Raw genomic sequence first — 19,971 nt, 5'->3', positions numbered from 1 at the left:
GCTCCAGCCGCCTCCGCGCCCCGCCCCGCCGCTGACGTCACGCCGCGCGACGCGCCCGGCCTGAGGGGCTGCGCCGCCTGTCATGGCGGCGGGTTGCGGCCTGCGGAGGCCGAACCGCGCGGTGAGGGGAATGCACAGTGCGTAAGGGACTCCCGTGGGGAAGCGGGCGTCCGACGGGCCCGCTAGGCCCCTGGGGCACGGCCGAGGGCCGTCAGGAGGAAGCAGGCAGCGCCTGAGGGTGGCTGTGGGCCCTGGCGCCGCCTGGCTGGGGGCTGAAGTCGGCCCCTGCCTCCCATTTGTCAGGTCCCAGCTGTAGCCGTGGGGCCTGTTTCCCCCGAAAGCTGCGTTTGCTGGAGCTCTGATTTCCCCCGTCCACCCAAGCACATTCTCCAGGCTGCAGCGAGTGCAGCCTGTCTCCCGTGGGGCCCGTTAGCAAGGCAGCTCGGGCATCTGCCATGCTCTGGCCAGGCTCCGGCTCAGCCCCTGACAGCAGAGCCCCAAGGAGGGTGAAAATTCAGTGCATTTCGCGCTGGCACCCTCAGCCCTGCCAAATTTCTTCCCCGTGACGGTGTAAGTGATACGGGACTTCCTAGTGCCTCCCCAGCAGGCTGCTCACACCATCTGTTCGTGTCACTTTGCGCTGCTTGCGCTGCCCGCAGGCTTTGTCTGCTGACAGTGATGAACAGCAGCGCGATTCCCCACAGCACGGCCTTGCCAGGCACCCGGAGAGGCGGGCAGGTAGTGGGAGAGGGGGAACGCTGCAACGTCTGCATTTGTATTCAGATCTGGGATTTGCAGGAACGGCGCCTGGACCAACTGAGGGCTTGTACGCCCAGATCCATGCTTGTCTGATGGGGACGGAGGAAGCCGTGAAGGGGGAAGAGGAGCTGGAGCTGGCTGCGATACAGGCTTCCTCTGCAAGCCAAACTTCTTGTCAAGCCACTGTGACCCTACAGAAATGGCATGGCATGTGCTCGGGCTGTGCGTGCGTCAGAGAATTAGCTAGTAAAGGTCAGCTGCAATGGAAGAGGGGCATAAGCCTTTGTGTTGTTTATGGAGATAAGCTGGAACGGTGAAGTTGAGCTCCAGGTTTCAGACAGCTTCGTGCTGTGCATGTGGAGAGGGTGACAGAAAGGGGAACAGAGAGGTTGGGAATGGCTCCTTTTGAGATTTATGGGTCATTTGTATGACCTGAATTTATTAAGCCCTCATGCTCTTCCCCCTTCTGTGAAGAAAATCGGAGCTGATCCTCAGGTTCAGCCCTATGTTTACAAAAGACTTTTCAACCTCTGCTGAGGTTGCTATGGAAATCACACTAGTTTATGCCTCATGTTTGTCTTACCAACCTGATTTGTAAAAGAATGGTGTGAATTTAGTGTTGGCTGAGTTCCCAGCTGGCTGCGCTGGCCCTGGAAGGCATCCTTACAGCCGCAGCCTTGGCTGGAGCAATGCAAACAGCTTCCCCCATGCTGTCTCTCAGCTCTGGAGCTCCTGTGCCTGCTGCTCTCCCAGCCTTGGGTCCTCTTCAGCCCACCAGGACAGAAACCTGATGGTGCCAGCCCATACTCAGCCCCTACCAGGGAAACACCCGCTCCGTTTGCGGAGGCTGGGACAGGTACATGCCCCTGTCCCCTCTCAGTCACTGCAGAATGTGTTTTAGAAGCAGAGTTGCTGCAAATCAATTGAGTTTCTTCTTCCCTCTGCTCTGCACAACACAGGCCAGTTTAGCCCACTAGCCCATAAGGTGTAACCCTGTTTCTTCCTCCTTGCTGCCATGGCCACCTCTCCAAAACGCTGCTTCCAAAAGCGGGGGTGTGAGTGATGAGCTGTCAGGTCTCGGCACTCTCATGCCAGTCCCCACGAGAGGAAGGCAGAATGGCAGCCATGCCCACAGACACTGCGGGCAGCAGCTGGGCAGCTCGATTCCCTTGCCTGAAGCGTGGTTTGTGCCAGTGACAACTCACAGCCCTGGGAAAAAACAGTCAGTTGCCTGTCATCCAACAGAGCCCACGCAAACAGTGTGGGGAAAGAGACCTGGGAGCGTCTCACTCTCAAACTACATGTCTAGGCAATTGGTGCAGACTCTTGATGTATTATGCACATAGTACTTTTAAAATATATCTATCTGGGGAGGGGGGGACAAGACTATTACTTGGGTTATACAAAAATAGGAAGTATTTCATCATGCCATTAAGAAATACAAAGCCCACAAAAATCAGAGTGCTGGGCTGGGTTCTGGGCAGGGCTGGACATACTGGGGACAGGGGATTTGCATCAGAATAGGGAAGTGTTTTCATAGTTCAGTGCAAACCAAACAACAAAATTCAGCTCCCTGATCCGTATCAAAGAAGCTCACTTGTGTTTCAGAGCAATGGCATTCTGAGGGGTTGTCTTACCAAAGGGATCCTTCTGGAAGCACTGTGAGCCTTTTCTGAGAAAGACCCTGTGTGTCAGGCAGGCAGGAGCAGCTGTGGACAGCCCAGACACTTGCGTAAAATGTGGGAGGCTGTGCTGTGAAATCCCTTCACGTTTTTGCCCTCTTCATAGTATCTGCCAGGGTGCAGCGCCAGCATCCCTGCAGACCAGTCCTGCTCCGTCCCTGCGCAGAGGGCATCGCTGGCACGCAATCCAGCCTGGCCCACACGCTAAGGCTGCTTTCCCCTTGCTTCACTACTGGATGTCTGTGAGGCAAAGAGCTATTGCATCCTGCCCCTGCCCTCCCAGGAACCCTGTGAAAGAAAAGGAAAAGAAAGCATGTTTTCCAGCAAGACTAATGCCTTAATTAGTCAATGTGCTAATATGCTGAGGTGTGAAGGGCTTACGGGGAGGCAGGAGGAGCAGCTGTCCTGCAGGCACAGCCCTCATCGCCTGCCTTGCAGGCAAGGAAGGAGTCGTCCATACGGAGGGGCTGTCACCTCCCCAGCTCCTGATGGATGAGCTCTCCAGGAACCATGAACAGGCTCTGAAGCCTTTTGGGGAGGGAATGTTTTTGTGAATGGATCATGACACAACCGTGGCCTGATTACAGAGCTGAGCAGCTCCCTCCGCCCCCCCAAAAGCCATGTGTTAGCTGCGTCTGGAAGCCGTGTCTGTCACACTGCTTAGCTGTGACAGTACAGTCTGGGACAACGTACCAGTTTTCCCGGGGGATCCTCAGCAGAGGAAAGCACACTAGGAAAACATACAACAGCAGAGTGTGAGGCACTGCCTCCCAGAAGAGATGAAGGCATAGGAGGGAGGAATGACACGCTACGGGGAACTCAGCTGCTAGGAGACGCTAGCATAGGCCTTTGGCAAGGGAGGTACATCTTCAGTCCCCAGGGCTGCTAATTCACTATTATCTGTGCTGCTTCAGGGATGGAGGTGTTCCAACTTGCACCAGTGACAAACCAGACAAAGAAAATAACAGACTGGGAGAAGAAACTCTGCCCTGTGCAGCCTGAACCCATCTTCCACCTCCCACTGCTCAACAGTGTGAAAAATAACCCTCTCCTCCATCCTCGGTGTACTAGACCAGCTGTGTCGGGCAGAGGCGGTCTGAGCCCAGCCCCAACCGCCTTGAGATAGCAATGAGGTCTACACACATGCGACATCCTCCCTCTCTCTTCTTTTTTTTATGTAGCAAATCCAGCAAAGCCCCAAGCTCATGCACTGTCCTTTTTGCAAGGAATTTTATTTTAAAAGTGGAAGTTGAGTTCTCCATTTGTTTAACAAGTCCCTTTTTTTTTTAAATAAAATTAATTTATTCTACAGAACAGTAAACTCTTCCAGACTCTTCCCTATTTACAAATTAACATTTTTGCTTGCAGATCATTGCTTCCCCCTCCTTTTCCTATCCCGTGATGCAGAAGGTGAAACATCAGCAAACATTTGAAGGTCTGTAAGGCAGTGCTCCCATCCACAATCACCTGGCCTGTTGGGACCTCAGTGAAGAAAAGAGTGACAATATCTGTGCCGCATCCGGAGGTCCCCCCTCATTCATTGTGTGTGTGAAGGAAGCAGGTCCATGTTAAACCCATCAACCAAGAGCATCTGGCCTCTCCCTGCTGCATGGGCTCCTCTGAGCTGGGTTTTAGCTGTGCTGAGGAAGGAGAAATATCCCCTGCCAGAGCAAACCGCTCCCGCTGCCCTCTGAAGGGCCATGCGTTTGGGGAGAAGGTGGCATTTGCTGCAGGAATGAGATCCACCAGCCCTCGTCTCATGCACCCATGGACAGAAAGGCAGCTCTCACATCACAGGAGGAGGCAAGGAGCCTTGGAGACACCTTCCCTGCCCTCCTGAAGTGGGAGAGACAAGCGACTCCAGCGCTGGGGACATGCTTCGCTAGCTCAGGATAGAAGGCACCTAATAAAAAAAAATTTGAGCCAACCCAAAACTCCAGGCAGATTCAAGGGATTTTGAGCTAGGTTGTGGCTTGGCTTGTACCTCTCTTTGCACTAAGTGGTAACTTCTAGCTGGAGACCTATTCAGACACTTCAAAGCCACCTCGCTCAGGTCCTGCTAGCGCTGTCACCCAGGCCTGGCAGCCATACAAGGAGCCAGGAGTCCTGGTGATGGGGATGACAATCTGTGAGGCAAACCAAGAGGGACATGCAAGCACTTTGTCTGCAAGCAAAGCTGCCCTTTCGGAGCATCTCCCATCCCACAGGAGGCACACAATCCCTGTAAAACCACCCTAAGGGCTTCAGTGACCTGTAGGAAAAGCATCGACAACATAGTGTACACCCGGCCACAGCGGGTTTCTGCTCTACATACTCTTCCAGGGCTCGCCTCTATCGGGGGACCTCCTTTTTCTGCTATAGATGCAGGTGGCTGCACTGGTCTATCAGAAAGCCACCAAGAAGCGGTGACTGCTGCAGTGCCCGGTCTTTCCCGGCACCGCTGCTGCTACAGCTGCCGCTGGCAGGGTTTTACATCTGCCGGGAAGGGACTTCAGCCATCGGCGAGGGCAATCCTGTCTGTTGCTGCAGTCAGCCTGGCCCCTCCGTGTCAGCTGGCTGTTCACCCACCTGGCAGCAGCCCCATTCCTTTCGCTCTTCCTGGGCATTTCTATTTCTCCAAGAAAAAAAAAGTAACCTTCAATAGCATCTACTGAAGATGTGTAGTGTTTTCATTCCCGAAAGCCCAGCTGAGCACCTGCAGGGCAAGGCTGCCCCTCACCCCCGGACACAGCCCCCAGCCTCTGTCTGACCCCCCCAAGACATCCCAAACGACTAACAACTGATGCAAAGCGGGGGTGTTGTCATATTTTTCAAGGTTTGCCTTGAGCAATGGAAAATATTGCTTAGCTGCGGTAGAGAGAAGGCAGAAGGCTGTGCTGATGCCCTTGCTGAGAGCTTAGGTTTTGAAAAAGCAAGGAAAAGAGGGAAGAAAAAAGGAGTTATCCAGGGACTCTCTGTAGGTACAGCAAGGAGAAAAAGGACAAAGGAACGGAAATGGCAGGACAGCACGAAAAAATACTTCCTCAAATGCGATTCATTAAGCTTTGGAAAAAACCTTCTCCTGGCAGAGGGAGGGAAACGCGTGCCCCAGAGGGAGTCTGAAAGCCAGCCTGGATAAACCCTCACGCCTCTGCAGCGGTGCCCTCTCGGGTGCACGGATCCGCATGTGCGAGAAAAGCCACTGCGTGGGGATCTGCCACTTCCACCGTCATCCCGAAATGCCATAGCCCTTCGGTGGCTGGTTTGCAGGGGACGGTGCCGGAAGGGATGTTGGCCACGCCGGGCTTTCACCCCAGAGGGCACGTGCCGAGGTGCTTTGGCTGGAGGAAGGAGCCCATCACAGCTTCATGCTGCCATCCCAGGAGGGACATCCTCAGGGAGGAGATGCAGGGAGCCTGGCTCGGCCCCGGGAGAACTCTTGGTCCAAAGGGAAAGGGAGGAGGCTGCAAGCTCCAAAATGGCACTGACGCTTTCAGCCTCCCAAACCCCCAGCACTGCCCCAACCTTGGGGCTGGCGCTGGGTCCAGCTGGGACATTGCCTGCCGCTGACACGCACTTTTCCGAAAGTGGCAGGGAGCAAGAAGGAAGTCCCGGCTGGGTTGCTGGTGGTGGCAGGAGGAGGCGGTGAGGCTGGTGCAGCGGTGAGGGGCAGGGGTGCCCCGCATCCCCCTGCCATCCAGCCCCTGGGCATGGGGGGGCTCAGTAGAAGGAGTATTGGTTTTCCACCGCCCGGGTCCGGCTCCGGGCACCATCAGCCTCGTGGTAGTCCTCGGCACTGGCGGCGGGGGGCTCCGGCCGGTGCTCAGTGCTGTCGCTGCGGCTCCGGGGGCCCAGGGCACCCTCCAGACGGTGGTAGGGTGCAGGGTTGGTGACAGCGGGGCCCATGGCCACCCCCTCAGCAGGTGGCGGGGCCGGTGGGCCGGCGGGTGCTGTGCTGCAGAAGTAGTGCGGGGGTGGCAGGTCGACCCGGCAGCCCGGCGGCTGTGACACGAGGGCTGGCGGGGGGCCGGCGTCTGCAAGGGAGACAGGAGCTTGACCCCTCCAATGCTGCCTGGGGGCTCAGCCCCCCCTCTCCTTCCCCTTCCCTGGCACCTTTCCATGCCCACCCTCTCCCTTGCTCACTCTCTCCATCTTTGACCCTGTCCTTCCCCAACCCTCCTTGCCACACTCTCCCGGCATAGCGGGATGCTCTGAGCCCCACAGACCCCTCTGCTCCTCTCCTGCTCAAGCCAGGGGACTGACACCCATAGCTGGGGGCACACAGGTCACCCCAGTGCAGCCCCACTGCTTCATGGTCCTCCCTGCCCACCTTCAGGGGGATAACACCCACCTTGGGGCATCTCCGGAGCCACGTGCACTGACACGGGCGCAGCTTTAGGGAGGGGGTCGGTGGAGGAATCCCAGGGATCAGTCCTTTTTGGATCCACGCAAGATCCCAGCCCTAACACGAACCCAGCCATGCCCCGACCCAGCAGCAGCACGAGCCCCGGCACCTACCGGGCAGCGGGCTCTGGGCCACGACGTAGCTGCGGAGGGTGATGTCGGCCGCGCCGCCCGACTCGAGGGGGATGGGGTGCGTGTGGAAGTGGCGCAGCATGTCGAAGATGGTCTGGAACCAGAGGTGCTGCACGTGGCACTGCCCGCTCTCATTCAGCGACAGGCGGAGGTGCTGCAAGGGCAGGGGGCCAGCGGGTGAGGTGGGGACTGCAAGGGTGAGATTCACCCTTGCAATCAGCAGAAGGAGCCACCTCCATCAGCCAGGGAGGTTTGCTTATCTCCAAACATAGGACTTTTACTTTTTACCCTTGCCTGCCCAAGAGGGTCTCCTGTTGCAGGAGGTTTCCTGCAAAACCCTACTTACTGCAGCCCTGGGAGAAGTTTTTCTCCTCCTGGTGACCAGCACCATTCAGAAGCAGCCAGAGAAGGGCGGCTGGGTGCAGCCAGGGGGGCTGCGGGTCCCATCCTGGTGACACAAACAGCCTGGAGAAGCCCCCAGTCTGCCTGAACTGCTTCTTGCAGGACTGGCCACAAGATCGGGCCGTTACATCTCAACCCCTGGCAGTGTCTGCCCTCTGGTAGAAAAGGGACCCAGCAGAAAACTACGTGTGGGTTGTTTTTTTATAATGCATCTGTGTACTTCAGGACATGGAGCGGACAAGAAGAGGGCAGGGGATGATGTGCCAGGCTATGCTGGGGGTCCCGTGGGGTATTTAACCTTATGCCAGCATGGCAGGCACTGATCCAGCTGGGAAAGGGCTGATGGGGCTGGGCAGGGTGCCGAAGGCTCTTGGGGAACAAGGGCAGGTGGAGCCGAGTGGTGCCCTGCTGAGGTGCAGCTCTCTGCAGAGCTGCGGCGTTTGGGGTGACTGCATGGCACCCGCTTGCTCGCAGAGCCCCAGCAGGGCAGGAAGCAGCCCAGGGTGCTGGGCAGGGCTGGCACTAACATTCAGGGAGAGGCAGAGGACACCCACCTTTGCTTTCCCCTGGAAGTTGAAGGTCAGCACATACTCCCCCGGCCGTGTTTCACTCTGCCGAATGACGAATAAGCCATGGCTCCGGGCACCCCCGAAGAGCACTAGCTGAGCCGCCTTGATCCGCGAGAGTGTCCCATGGAACCAGGGGAAATCGGAAAGGTTGATCTCTGCCTCCGCCTCGCTGTCCTCGCCTGGCCGCAGAGACAGCAGGTTTTTAGGGAGCAGCCGGACACCGCCCTCTCCCACCCCTTCGTCCTCTCCCTCCGTGCACCCCCGATAGTGAGGTGCTGGGGCCGCATCCCGGTACCTGAGAGATGCCCGGCGGGGGGGGAGGACTCCAGCGTCTGCAGGAAGCTCTCCAGCGGGACGTGGGTGAGGAGCTCCCCCAGAGAGTCCCTGCCCCGGCTGTGGGGTGCGGGGATGGCAGTGGCCATGGTGGTGCTTTGAGCGCCGGGCAGGGCACATCTGTCTGGTGGCCTGGGCACATCTGGAAGGGAATTTGCAGAGGGATGGGCTCATGGCTCAGCATCACTGGACAAGGCTGGGGGCTGTCCTGCTCTAAAGGCAACCGTGTTGGAGCACCCCTGGCTCTCAGAGACATCTCAGGGCTAGCTCACGGCTCTAGCTGCAGCTCGGGTGACTCCCTTTCAGCCTGCCCTGCGTTTCCTTGCCCCGGTGCCACCGGGATGAGGGACACGGATTCGTCCTGGCTGGGCATGAAGACAAGGTGGGGCTGTGCGGGTGGAGACTGCTTGCTGGGACCCAGAGACCGCAGCGCCTGCAGATGGGGACTAGACTTCCAACACATACCAGGATGTACAGGGGCAGCGTTGATGTCTGAAATGGGGTGGCCCACCTCCCCAGGGTGGGGGCTAGCATGAAGAAGAGGAAGGTGATAGACAGAAGAAGATCCATCCCCACAGCACCTGCTTCAGGGTCCTTCACTTTATCGCTGGCAAAATCTGGCCCCTCCCACCAAACCAGACCTGGCACCTGAAGACACCCACCCTCCCCGGCGGGTGTTTTTCCCAGATGTAGGTCCTCACCGTCAGCCAGGAACTCGCAGCTGCAGGAGGACACCCTGCCCGGCAGACAGGCTCCCTGCGCACAGGACGCCAGCTCGATGTCGTCCCCGCTGTCCCTGGGGGGAGAGTACAGAGCAGTCACACGCCAGCTGCCACGCTGCGGGGATGCACGCACGGCACCTCTGCTCACAGGCGTGCGACGGGGACTCTTGACCAAATGAAATTCCAGGAACATATCCCAATGCTCCTCGCTTCCTCCTGGAGGGGTTGCCACGAACAGAAGTGCCTGCAGCATCGAGAGGCAGAGTGGCCAGCGAAACAACGTGGTCTTTTAGGGGTGAGATACCAGTGTGAGGCGATTAAACCCTTGAAAGCCCTCATTACGGGGGTCACGCCAGCTGGTCCCAGCTGCAGTATTTTGCTGCAACCTTGTTGGTTTGGATGGAAATCTATTACCTTGACTTCCGTTGCTTTGCTTTGCAAGATTTACATAGACGCACACGCACTCCCACCACCAACGTCCACCCAAGGGCGCTTTTGCTTTCACCCTCCACAAAGGGAATTACCAACCCACAGGAATTACGTCCCCAAAAGACACCGAAAAACCAAGCTGGGAGGCCCAGAGTGAGACAGTGAGTGGGAGCAGAGCAAGGCGGGGCTGCAGCAGTGCAGCACCCACGGGGAGCATCCCTGCTGCCCGGCTCCTGCCCGTGCACTTCAGCACCCTTCTTGCACAAACCCCCCAGCCTATTTTTATCCTGGCCGCCGGCGGGAGCAGCCAGTGGCACTCGGCTACTCTTGCTTAACGGCAGGCACGTGGGCGCAGGCAGCGAGGAAGCGGCTGCGTTAGCTGTAACGGCTCGTGAGGGAGCTGCTGAATTATTTAGTGGCCAGTAAGTGAATCAGCCATTGGGAGTCATTCAGCTGCAGCCGGTGAAAAAACAAGAAGGGAGGAAGGAAAACCAAAACCAACAGCGCTTTGCAGAAAAGCCGTCGACGGGTGCTCACGCAGCAGCTCCAGCATGCAGCCCTTGGCAAAAGCATCAGGAGTGATTGAAAACTCGTTCTTGGCACCAAGCGTGTGTGTCGGTGTATTAAACAGCTCATTATTATTTGCTCTGGAGTTCATTATTATTTGCTTTACAGTCACGTCCGGAGGCCAAAGCGGGACTGTGCTGGGTGCTAAGCAAACATAAAAGGCTGGGAGGCTGCTGGCGGCAGAGCGAGGGGCTGGCAGAGCCAGCTGCTGCCAGCAGCTTCTGCAGCGGCTCGAGGCGAGCATGGCCGCGGTGCTGGGCTCCGGCTGGAAAACCGGCACCAAGACATGCGCTGGGAGAAGGGCCATGTTTCCCAGCCTCGCCTCCACCAGCAGCCCAGCCTCAGCGTCGCTTCTTGAATTATGTATTTTAAAAAGCAGCAAAAGCAGCTGAAGGAGCACAGATCTAGAGTCCATTAGTGCATCTGCCCTATGAGATGCAGCCTCTGCCGTGACCAACCCTGCAGCACCCAAACTGCCTCTCTTCGGTGGAAGGGGGCAAAGGCAGCCCAGAGGCAGCTGGACCCTTCTCCAAGCCCCTGTTCTAGGTTTGCTCAAGGTTTTCACCTCTGCAAGCTTGGGCACCTTGTTTTTCCAAAACCGTGCCGAGAAGGGCAGTGCTGGGGTTTTCCCGGAGCCTGGGGAGCGCCTGAGCTGATCCTGCCTCCCCGAGACTGGGGCTGTCTGAGCCAGCTGAAGGGCAGCAGTGCCGGGCACGCAGACCTCCCTACAGCGTAACCCAATGCATGGGCTGATGAAAGAGAAGATGAGAAGTTTTGGCAGAGTTGTTGTGACTCCAGTGACAGCATTAATACCACAGTGATAGAAACATAAATAAATCAATTTAGCCAGCAGAATCTTAAATATACCATGGATGCTGGACTGGCAAAAAGCATAGAAAATAGCTCAAATATAGTATAAAAGCTTCAGAGGGTGGGTGTTAGGAGCTTCCCGTGTTGAGGGCTGTGTTCCTGGGTCACCTGCCTCTGTCTGGCCGAGGTGACACAGGGCAGGAAAGGGTGAGCAAGCAGCCAGCTCTCTGCAAGGCTGCACCTCTGACACACACAGGCTGCAAACTTTGCCTCCAGACTTCTGCTGACGTGAGTCAGGGACTTTCTGTAATACCCCGAGTAGCAAAAATTGCATCGGAGTAATAACCCGTGCTCGGCGGCGAGGGCACCACAGCAGTGGTGAGCCTGGTCCCCACACAGCACCTTCCCCTGGCGAGCCTTACCCGGGGTCGATGCAGTCCTGGATATCCGCCACCCAGGAGTGCTTCTGCAGGGAGTCGATGGTCTCCAGGATGTATTCAGCCCCGTTCTCCACCTGCGGGCAACATGGGACAGCGTCAGGCTGTGGCCGGGGTCCCACCGCCTCCCCGGGGTAAATCACACCCCATAACCCAGCTGGATCCCCCCATTCACCTCCTGCTATTAAATAGCACCTCGGTTGAACAGGAGAGGATAAGTGCCCCCTCCCATTCCAGCAAAGGAATGCCGAGGGGTGACCCAGAGAGATGCTTTGATGTGTCTGAGGGTGACCCCTGACCAAAGCTGGGGCTTGGAGGAAAACCCCCACCCCACCGTTACCCACAAACGCATCACAAGGTTTTTACAGCCTCCATGGCAAAACCACACCTGGCCGGCGGCATCGGGGGTGCATGGCACCACGCACCAGCACAGACAGCATCGCACGGCTCTGGGGTGCTTCAGCGTCCCCCCAAAAACAGCTCTGTGCAGGTAGAGCAGAAGCCACGCTGCCCTTTCGCTGCCCCAAAATCCCACCAGCTCCTCAAACCCAGGAGTTTAAAACCTCTCCTCTGTTATTTTTTTCTGCCTGCTGGTCCACGAGGCTTCTGATTTCTGATTGCAACAGGGTGGGAGAGAAACCCACTTTAACAGGAAAAAAATTAAAATAAGAATCAGGAGGCAAAAGAGCCTCCAAAATTGCAAGCCCAAAGGAGCTGGGTCTTTCTGGGACCAGGGAGGACCCAGAAAAGCCCCACATCAGCAGTGGGGCAGCAGGGCAGAGGGACTCGGAAGCCACCCCATGCAATGCTGTGTGCCTCTGGCAGGTTTCCCTGCATCCCTCCCAGACCCCTTACACAACGTGTTCCCGAGCTGGCGAGGCCGCCCTGACTCCGGGAGGGTATCGCATTGCCAACAGAGACAACCTCCTAGCAAATTAAATTAATCACAAACAACTGAATCACTGTCCTGAAAATAAGCAGGGTGTGCAGGGAGCGGTGCCTGGGCTGGGGCCGAGCATGGGCTGTCCTGCCCCGAGCAGCGCAGCGGTGGAGGGGAGCAGCAAAGGTCCTCCCCCCGTTTTGTTGGAGAGGCAAAGGAGCCTCTCCAGCTTTCTGAGGACAATGCATGAAGCCGGCGTGGGAGACAGGGCTGCTCTCTCACGCAGAGCATGACAGCAAGCGAAGCACGTGCAGGGCTTGGGTATTTTGCAAGTGCCTGCTTGTGCAATGGAAAAAAAAAAAAAAAAAAAAAAGCATGTGCTTGGCGTCCGATGGGTGGTGGGGACACGCTGCCTGCTAATTTTTAGGCAATTCGGCAGAAACCATTCCAGTGTGGCCTCCCAGAACAAGGCAGGGGCTTTGCTACCTATCGTAAGCTGACAGAGCGTGGCATGTTGCGTCGGGCTTGACATCAGCCCCGTACACGGGAAGGCAGTGGGGAAATCATGGCACCCAGCTCCCTTTCTTACCCCTCTAATCCACACTCCGACATCGAGGGGGAGCTTCACCCCCTCTGCGAGTCCAGCCAGCAAAGGGGGAACTCAAAAGAGCAGCAGCAAGATGTCCCAGCGAGAAGGGCTGGGGCAGAAAATGACCTACAAATAAAATACGTTGGGAATAGGGGAAAAGCATTCTGTGCCGACAGCCGCAAGGCGAGGGCAAAGCCTGGCTGGAGAGGCAGGAGAGGGGCAGCAGGAGAGGAGAACTGAGCAGATGGGCTCGATGCTGCGTTCGCTGCCTCGGGTCACTCAAAGGATCGATTGCAATCAATCAACCCCGCGGCGGGGTAAGCGCCCCGGCCAGAACGGGGCAGGAGCAGGGTGGAGGGTACCTGGTCAATCAGGCGTTTTCAGACCAGCGGGGTTTGGAGCGTTCCCTGGGGTAATTAAAGAAATGGCTGAAGTAGTTGCAGAGCTGTTAGCAGTGGGAGTGGAGAGAGCATGTCCAGCTCCAGAAGGTGGGAAGAGGGCAACCCCAGAGTCCTCCTCCAGCAGCCAGAGAAACCAACCCTCCACAAGCACCCAGGAAGCACCCTGGAGCTGAATCCCCCCCAGCAGGGATCTGCCACGACCAAACCCTGTCAGACCCATCTACTCCTGCTTATGACAGCCTCAGGGATGGGGAGAAGCAGTGTCACATCCTTGGCACTGACCACGCTTTGGACACCGATGTGACATTCCAGCAAGGCAGGTAGCAAGGCATGGTTGATAGGAGAATTGTAAGGGCATCTAGAAAACATGATCACAAGTAGCTGATGAGCCGTATTCCAAGAGCAGTTATTAATGGTTAATGGCTTATCGATGGCTGACGGTCAAAGCCAAGGGATATGCTCAGAAGCTCCTTCACATCAAGGACTCTCTCCGTGCGTGCTGCTCTTCAGTAATGATTAGGACAAAAGCAAAGCGAGGATGCCTAATCAATTCACGGATGACACCACGTTGCAAGTGTGTTGGAGGATGAGGCGAGAATTCAAATGAACTTGTCGAAGCTGAGAAATGCTCCGTGGAAGAAAAAGCCAAAAGCAGCCCCCAGCTCAAGGACATGAGTGAGCTCTGGGTTCGCACTAATTGCCGTGGGTGTTTGGGTTGGGAAACCGCGACTCTGGAGCGGTTCTGCAAAAAGCATTGAGGGGTTACACCAGCCCACAAACTACATGAGTCAACGTCATCTTTCAGGGTACAAAGAAAGCAGCTGGATCAACCTGGGCTGGGTAAAGAGGAAGAAGAAAGGAGAAGCAATCAAAGGAGAAGGAATCCTTCCCATCTGCTCCTGGCCATGGCACCACGTACACTTTGGGGCATTTCCTCTCCAGAGCCCACAAGGAAGACAAGGAGGACCTTGGGCTGATCAGTCTGGAGAGGAGAAGACGCGTGAGGTTGGTCTTTGAGGCACAGGAGACAACAGCCGAATTAGCCTCTGTGTCCATGGTGGACACTGACCGCAGCAGAGGTTGAGGTTGAATGGCGAGAAACCCTTGGGGCAGGGGGATGCCCTGGAGGAAGCTGCCAGGAGAAGGTGGGGGACCTTTACAAGGAGCCGGGTTTGGTGGAGAGTGTTTTCCCGCAGAAATGTGTGCCGGGGCCAGGCGGGCTACCAGGTACGGGGCGCTTTCACGAAGCCAGGCTCAATATTTTCCCTCCTCTGCTTTCACAGTTTTCTAAGCTTTTAAGCAGGTTCATTCAGCCGGGAAGCCTGGCCTCTCCGGTCTGCCTTTGCCACAGGCTTTTAGGGAGAAACATCAGGGAAAGAGGTGTTTTTTTAGCAGAGGTAGGACACAGAAATCCTCAACACACTGGTGTCCCCCCACATACACATGCTAACTCCCAGCTGGGCACGTCCAACAGCTCTGATGGAGAGCACGAGTCCATTAGCACGAGTGGGGAGGCTCAGCCTCATTAGCTGGAGCGAAACACCATCTCCAGTGACACATCCATCATCACAGCGGCACGTCGCGCCCTGAGCTGGGACCCTGCAAAATTCAGCCCCCATCTGCCGTGACAGGCTGCTGCCTTTCGGCAGAGCAGGAGGGAGCATTAAGCTAATTAATTGCATGATATGGAAAACTCTTTCTGGAGAGAGAGAGATACTTTCACTCTCTGCTTGTGCCCCCAGACTCGCGTGGGGTGGTTGATCCCCAGGGCCTCGGTGGCCCCGCACAGCCCTTCCCATCGCACCGTGTAAATGAAACTGTCACCATGTGCCACCGACCCGGGGCAGCGGCAGTCACAAAACCACCGGCAGCCGCACCAAAGAGCGTTTCCCCTTGCAGGTTGTCTCTAGACACTAATTTAACTCATCTCCTGGTGACATGGAGAAGCAAAACCCCACGGTGAAAGCCAGGCAAACAGCTCGATCCCAAAATACCCAGGCATCAGGTGGAGGTTGCATCATTTTGGTGGGGGGACAACCTGGGGAGGGGAGACAGGGATCCCGCGGGGAGTATTACTGCTGTTAGCATCTCAGCTCCGAAAACCAAGGCAACGATCCCCTTGGGGACGGAGCATCCCCGCAGCAGGGGCTGGATGTGGGTACAGATGGGGTTCCCGTCGGGATACACACCGCTGCCGCCGTGCTCTCACCTTTAGGACGAAGGTGTTGTCTTTGTCGGGCATCTCCAACGGCATGGTGGTGCGGACCTCGATGATGGCCGACAGCGGGATGCTCACCTTGGGTTTGGAAGCCTGAGAAAAGAAAAAAAAAAATTATTACAAAAAATAAAATCAATAAATAAAAAAAAGTCGCTCAATTGAATCAAACTCTCCCGGGGGACGATGCAGCGGGGCTCTCAGAGAGGCAAGACTGCGGCTCAGCCTGCACGGTTATTACAGGGGGAGGGGGGAAAAAGCATTGATTTCCCTCATGTGCCTGATAACTCCAAGCTCTTTTAATTAAACCAAGAGGAGGCCCGGTGGAGGATAGGGAGGTTAGTGCATTTAACTGCCAAACCTCTTCCTTGCTCCAGCACAGGCTGATATGCCAGGTCTGCCAAGACCACTTATTTCTCTCCTTTGTAAACCCTCTCCCAATGGAGATACGCCACCAGAGAACTGTGCTGTCTGAGGGGGGACAGTTCCTGTGCAGAAAGCAGCCCAGGAAGACACTCCATTTATCCAGCACAGGAGCGTCATTTCGACTGAGAAGCTACGATACAGCAGCCTTAGCCATGCAGGGAATTTTAATTACATTAAAATAAAGAAAAATTAATTTCCCCCAGGGCCCCCGGCACCCGCCGGAGCCTTGATGGCAGGGCAGGACCCAGTGCCTCCCACTTGAAGTCTCTGCTGAGCCACAAATTCCCCAGATATTTGTTTTAATTATAACAAATCCCCCAAAGGAGCCCGCGGAGCTGCTCCCCAGGGCCGATCTCCTCCAGGGCTCCGGGATTGGGAGCGTCGTGGCTTCGGGAAGCAGAGATGCGATTTAGTCACCGAAACCTGTGCCGTGGGTGCAAGGGGTGGGACGAAGCCGGCGATGAGTGTTGGGCTGCAGGTTACCAACGATGGGTTCAGTTCTCTTTTTTTTTTTTGGAAAAAAGAAATCCAAGACAGAACAGGAACTGCTTTTTCCCCTCTGGGACGTTTCGTTTCCACCAGCCCCAGGGCCCCAGCGCTGCCTCCATGCACTTCTCCGGCTGTGCGAGGCTCAGCCCTGCCCTGGGGAATGTTTCCCTCTTGGTGTTTACACGGGAGAAGGTCAGAAAGGAGGAGGCAGCTGCTTTGAAAGGAGAGAAAATACGGTGTTAATTCACCGGTGAGCCAGAGAAGGGTCTGCTCCAGGAGGGCTCTCCCCTTTAAAGACATGACCATAGTTTTTGTAGGGCCTATGCAAAAACAAACCTGGGGGCTGCTGAAGCAAAAAGCTGTTTTCCTCCAGCTGTGCCAGGCTGGTGCCACTTTTACAGCTGAATCATTTGCCAGATGGAAAACAAGATGGGATGAGGAGAGAAAGATGTAAACCAAAGCAGGGTGTGATTATAACAGACAATGTTCATAAAAGTTGCCATAAAATCATTTCAAAATTGATTTTTAGAGGCAAATCAAGATACACTAAAAAAATCCCTCTATGAGCACTCTCTTAAACGTTTTAAGAGCAGCAGTTGTTCCATTTTAACCTGAGTTTATTGCCCCTTTGGTGCGGCCGACTCGCCAGCGCTGCTCCGTGCAGCCAGCACCCACCAGGTTCACCGGATCCTCCGTGCATCGCGCCACGGACATGGTGCTTTCCTTCCAGCCGGGTCTCCTGCGGTCCCTGGGCTGAGGAAGCCCCCCGAGCCAGCTACCAGCAATGCATGCCACCCGTACCAGCGCTGAGCTGCTCTACAGAGATGCGCTTCAGTTTAAACTCGTATTTTATATTTTACTGGGAGAGATGTGACGGCTAGGCGAGAGGGATGGACTCATACCAGCAGCGCCAAGGTTCATTTTGGCCTCAAAAAAATATAGAAAATGCTGTTTAAAAAGATGAACTATCCTGCTATCCCCATGTATAATGTACGGATCCATCCCTCTACCAAACCGAGGGTTACGGGGGGTTCCGAGCACAGAGACCCACGGAGCGGCAGCCCCAGGTGCATGCCTGGCGTGATGGCTCGTGTTGGCTCAGCTTCACTACCAGGGACTGAAACGCAAGCAGGAAAGTCCTGGAGAAGATGAAGTAAATGAGGTTTTTCTTCCCTAGGTATTTAAATAGCCTGAGATTTCATTACCAACACATACAGCTAGTAAAGACCTGGGAAACAGCTTATTATTTGCCCTGTGCTTTTCGAAGAGACAAATACACAATCACGGCGTTGGCACAGGTGAGGGTTTGGCAGCGTAATGCATCTCTTTGCTCAGACCAGGAACAAAGGCGGTCCCATGGCAAGAAGGAGATTGAAGGTCTCATAATCCACATTTCTTGAGCCAACCACTCCACCGCTCAGCTCTTCCCCCAGGAAAACAGGGACAACGTTTCCCTGCATCACGTGCAGGGGGGGATGCGTGTGAGAAGGGGAGGGAAGAAGCGCTGAGGACACGCTGCAATGAAAACCGGCTCCTGCTTTTGAAGCTTTCATTCAAAGTACAGAAGAAGAAAAGATGCAGGCAAGGAAAAGCGATATTGAGGGTAATAAAAATAATAGTGTTCCTCTGCCCAGGAGGGGAAGTAGCTGGGAGGAGAGCTGCAAAAACCCATCCATGGTAGTGGTGCTTCAGCCTCGGAGGGCAACACCGGTGTCTTCTGTCCCCATCACCAAAAAACTTCATTGGAGGGAGCCTTGCAGGTGCAAAAATATTCCAAAGGAATTGTTATTTTTAGAAGAAAAAAAACCCTGCTTTCAGGAAGTGACCCGCCGATCTAAAACACAAAGCCCAGGCAGCAGTCCCAGCCATGCTGCTGCTGCATGAGCCACCAGTCAACCACATACCTCTGCAACACATTGGGAAGAGAAAAAACCCTCTGGCTAGCCTGGACAACCCATGTCTTGATGGGGGAATGAGCTTTTCCACTGAGATTGCTGATATTTGGGGGCCAAAGGACCAGACAGAGGCGTCAGCAACTCTCCCAGGGGCTGTGGGGGAAGGAGGGGGCTATGCCCCAGTGAACAGGGCTCGCAGGTTGGATGGGTTTCAACCACGCTGTCCCCTCTGTTGGCATCTCAGCACCAAACCCTGCTCTGGACCAGAGCTGGATTTCATCCCAGCTCAGCAGTGGAAGTAAGAAAAACCTCAAGCAAAGCCCAACTGCTGCCTGAATTGCTCAGAAAAACCAATAGTGGAGAAAAGCCAGGACTTACCTTTGGCGGGACATAAAACTCGAGGAGGAACCTCTCTCCTTCCACCTTCACTGCTTTCCGGAGCAGGAGGCGGCACTTCTGCCACTGCGAGCTCCCCACACAGTTCGTGTCGTCGGCCACCATGTAGCGCAGCGTCCCCTCCCTCTGGATGTCCACCAGCTCCACCTTGGAGGAGGGCACCTTGGACAGGCGCAGCTTGTGGGTCCATTTCTCCCGCGGGTCGCCGGGCTCCTTGCCCCCCGCCGGGCACGGCTCCCTCTCGGCTCTCCGGCCAGCCGGGGCAGCCTCGGTGCCCGGCTCCGGAGAGGACTTGCGATGCCACATCTCCTTCATACCGTCCACCACACACAAGCTCATGTTCCTCAAGGAGAAGCCTTTCTTGAACTTGGGCTTGGCGGCAGAGTGGATGGAGACGTCCTCCGAGCTGCGGGACTGGCCGTAGGAGGACACCTTGCGTGCCTGCGCCTGCTGCGATGGGCTCAGGTACCGTCCGGCACCCAACGGGGTGTCCATGCTGTCCAGAGACTCGGTGGACGTCTCCTCCTTCCTCGGGGTGACCTCACGCCCGTAGGGGACGTGGCAGTTCTGCAGCCCCACGAAGGGCACAATGTTGTACTTGGTGGGGGAGTCGGACACGAACACCCGGCTGACCTCCAGGCTGAAGATGTCCAGGAAATTGGCGGCGAAATGGTGGGAGAAGGAGGTCTCTGCCCCGGGGGTGTCGTAGTGGGGGTTCTCCTTCAGGAACTGGCAGAACTTCTGGGCGAAGTCGACGGCAGCTGCCTGGGCGTGCAGCTCGCAGAACTCCCTCCAGTCGGGGAGCGGGGAGGAGGGCTCCTGGCACAGGGCATCGCCGTTCATGGCTGCCCCATTCCACCTGCCGGCGGGCTGCGGGGAAAGGGGACAGGGTGAGCGCAGGCACGGGCACGAGCAACCCACCCTGCGCGGCCGTGCCCCCCTGCAAACGGGGGTCTCCCCCTGCCGCGATGTCGGAGCAGGTTTGCAGCCCTGGTGCAAAGGGGAATGCCGTGGGAAAGTGTTTTTGCTCCGTTCCCTCTCCGCCTCATACGCTGGAAAAAATCTTGGCCCTGGCAGCAGCCATAAATTGTACTTATTTTACGATTATGACCATGCAAAAGCATTATTGATTTCTCATAAAACCGCTAAGGAGTCCCTGACCGGAGGAGCCCCAGGGGATTCGCCTTCAGGATTTCTCGCCTGCGTGTTCTGCCTGGGCACGGCAGCAGCTCTCCCTCTCCCGCGGGGTGAGACAGCACCGGGCATCCCAGCGGTGCCCGCACGGGTGTGCAGGACAGCACCCTCCTCTCCGCACCCAGCAGCTGGTCCTTCTCCATCCGTATTTCTGCCCTGATCCTTCGCCATATCAATTTTGGGTGTTGTTTCCTTTTTTTTTTTTTTTTTGAAGGGACATATTAGAAGAGACATGGATCTTGCTTCTTTGATTGGCAAGGA

At 56.2% G+C, this 19,971-nt stretch overlaps 1 protein-coding gene across 1 annotated transcript; it reads right to left on the bottom strand.

Annotated features, from left to right (window-relative positions):
- Positions 1-6,088: 6,088 nt before the first annotated feature.
- On the bottom strand, positions 6,089-19,359 carry SH2B2 (SH2B adaptor protein 2). The gene is made up of 8 exons (XM_059829449.1): positions 18,499-19,359; positions 15,305-15,406; positions 11,211-11,302; positions 8,962-9,056; positions 8,223-8,402; positions 7,913-8,106; positions 6,939-7,110; positions 6,089-6,454 (listed from the first exon to the last, which is right to left on the bottom strand). The coding sequence occupies exons 1-8, from the start codon at positions 19,357-19,359 to the stop codon at positions 6,141-6,143; spliced, it is 2,010 nt and encodes a 669-aa protein (XP_059685432.1). The 3' UTR covers positions 6,089-6,140.
- Between the last annotated feature and the right edge of the window lie 612 nt (positions 19,360-19,971).

Source organism: Gavia stellata, chromosome 25 (genome assembly GCF_030936135.1).
Source record: "Gavia stellata isolate bGavSte3 chromosome 25, bGavSte3.hap2, whole genome shotgun sequence".
Lineage (NCBI taxonomy): Eukaryota > Metazoa > Chordata > Aves > Gaviiformes > Gaviidae > Gavia > Gavia stellata.
Note: the sequence above shows the minus strand (reverse complement) of the source record. Positions and strands in the feature narration are given on the sequence as shown.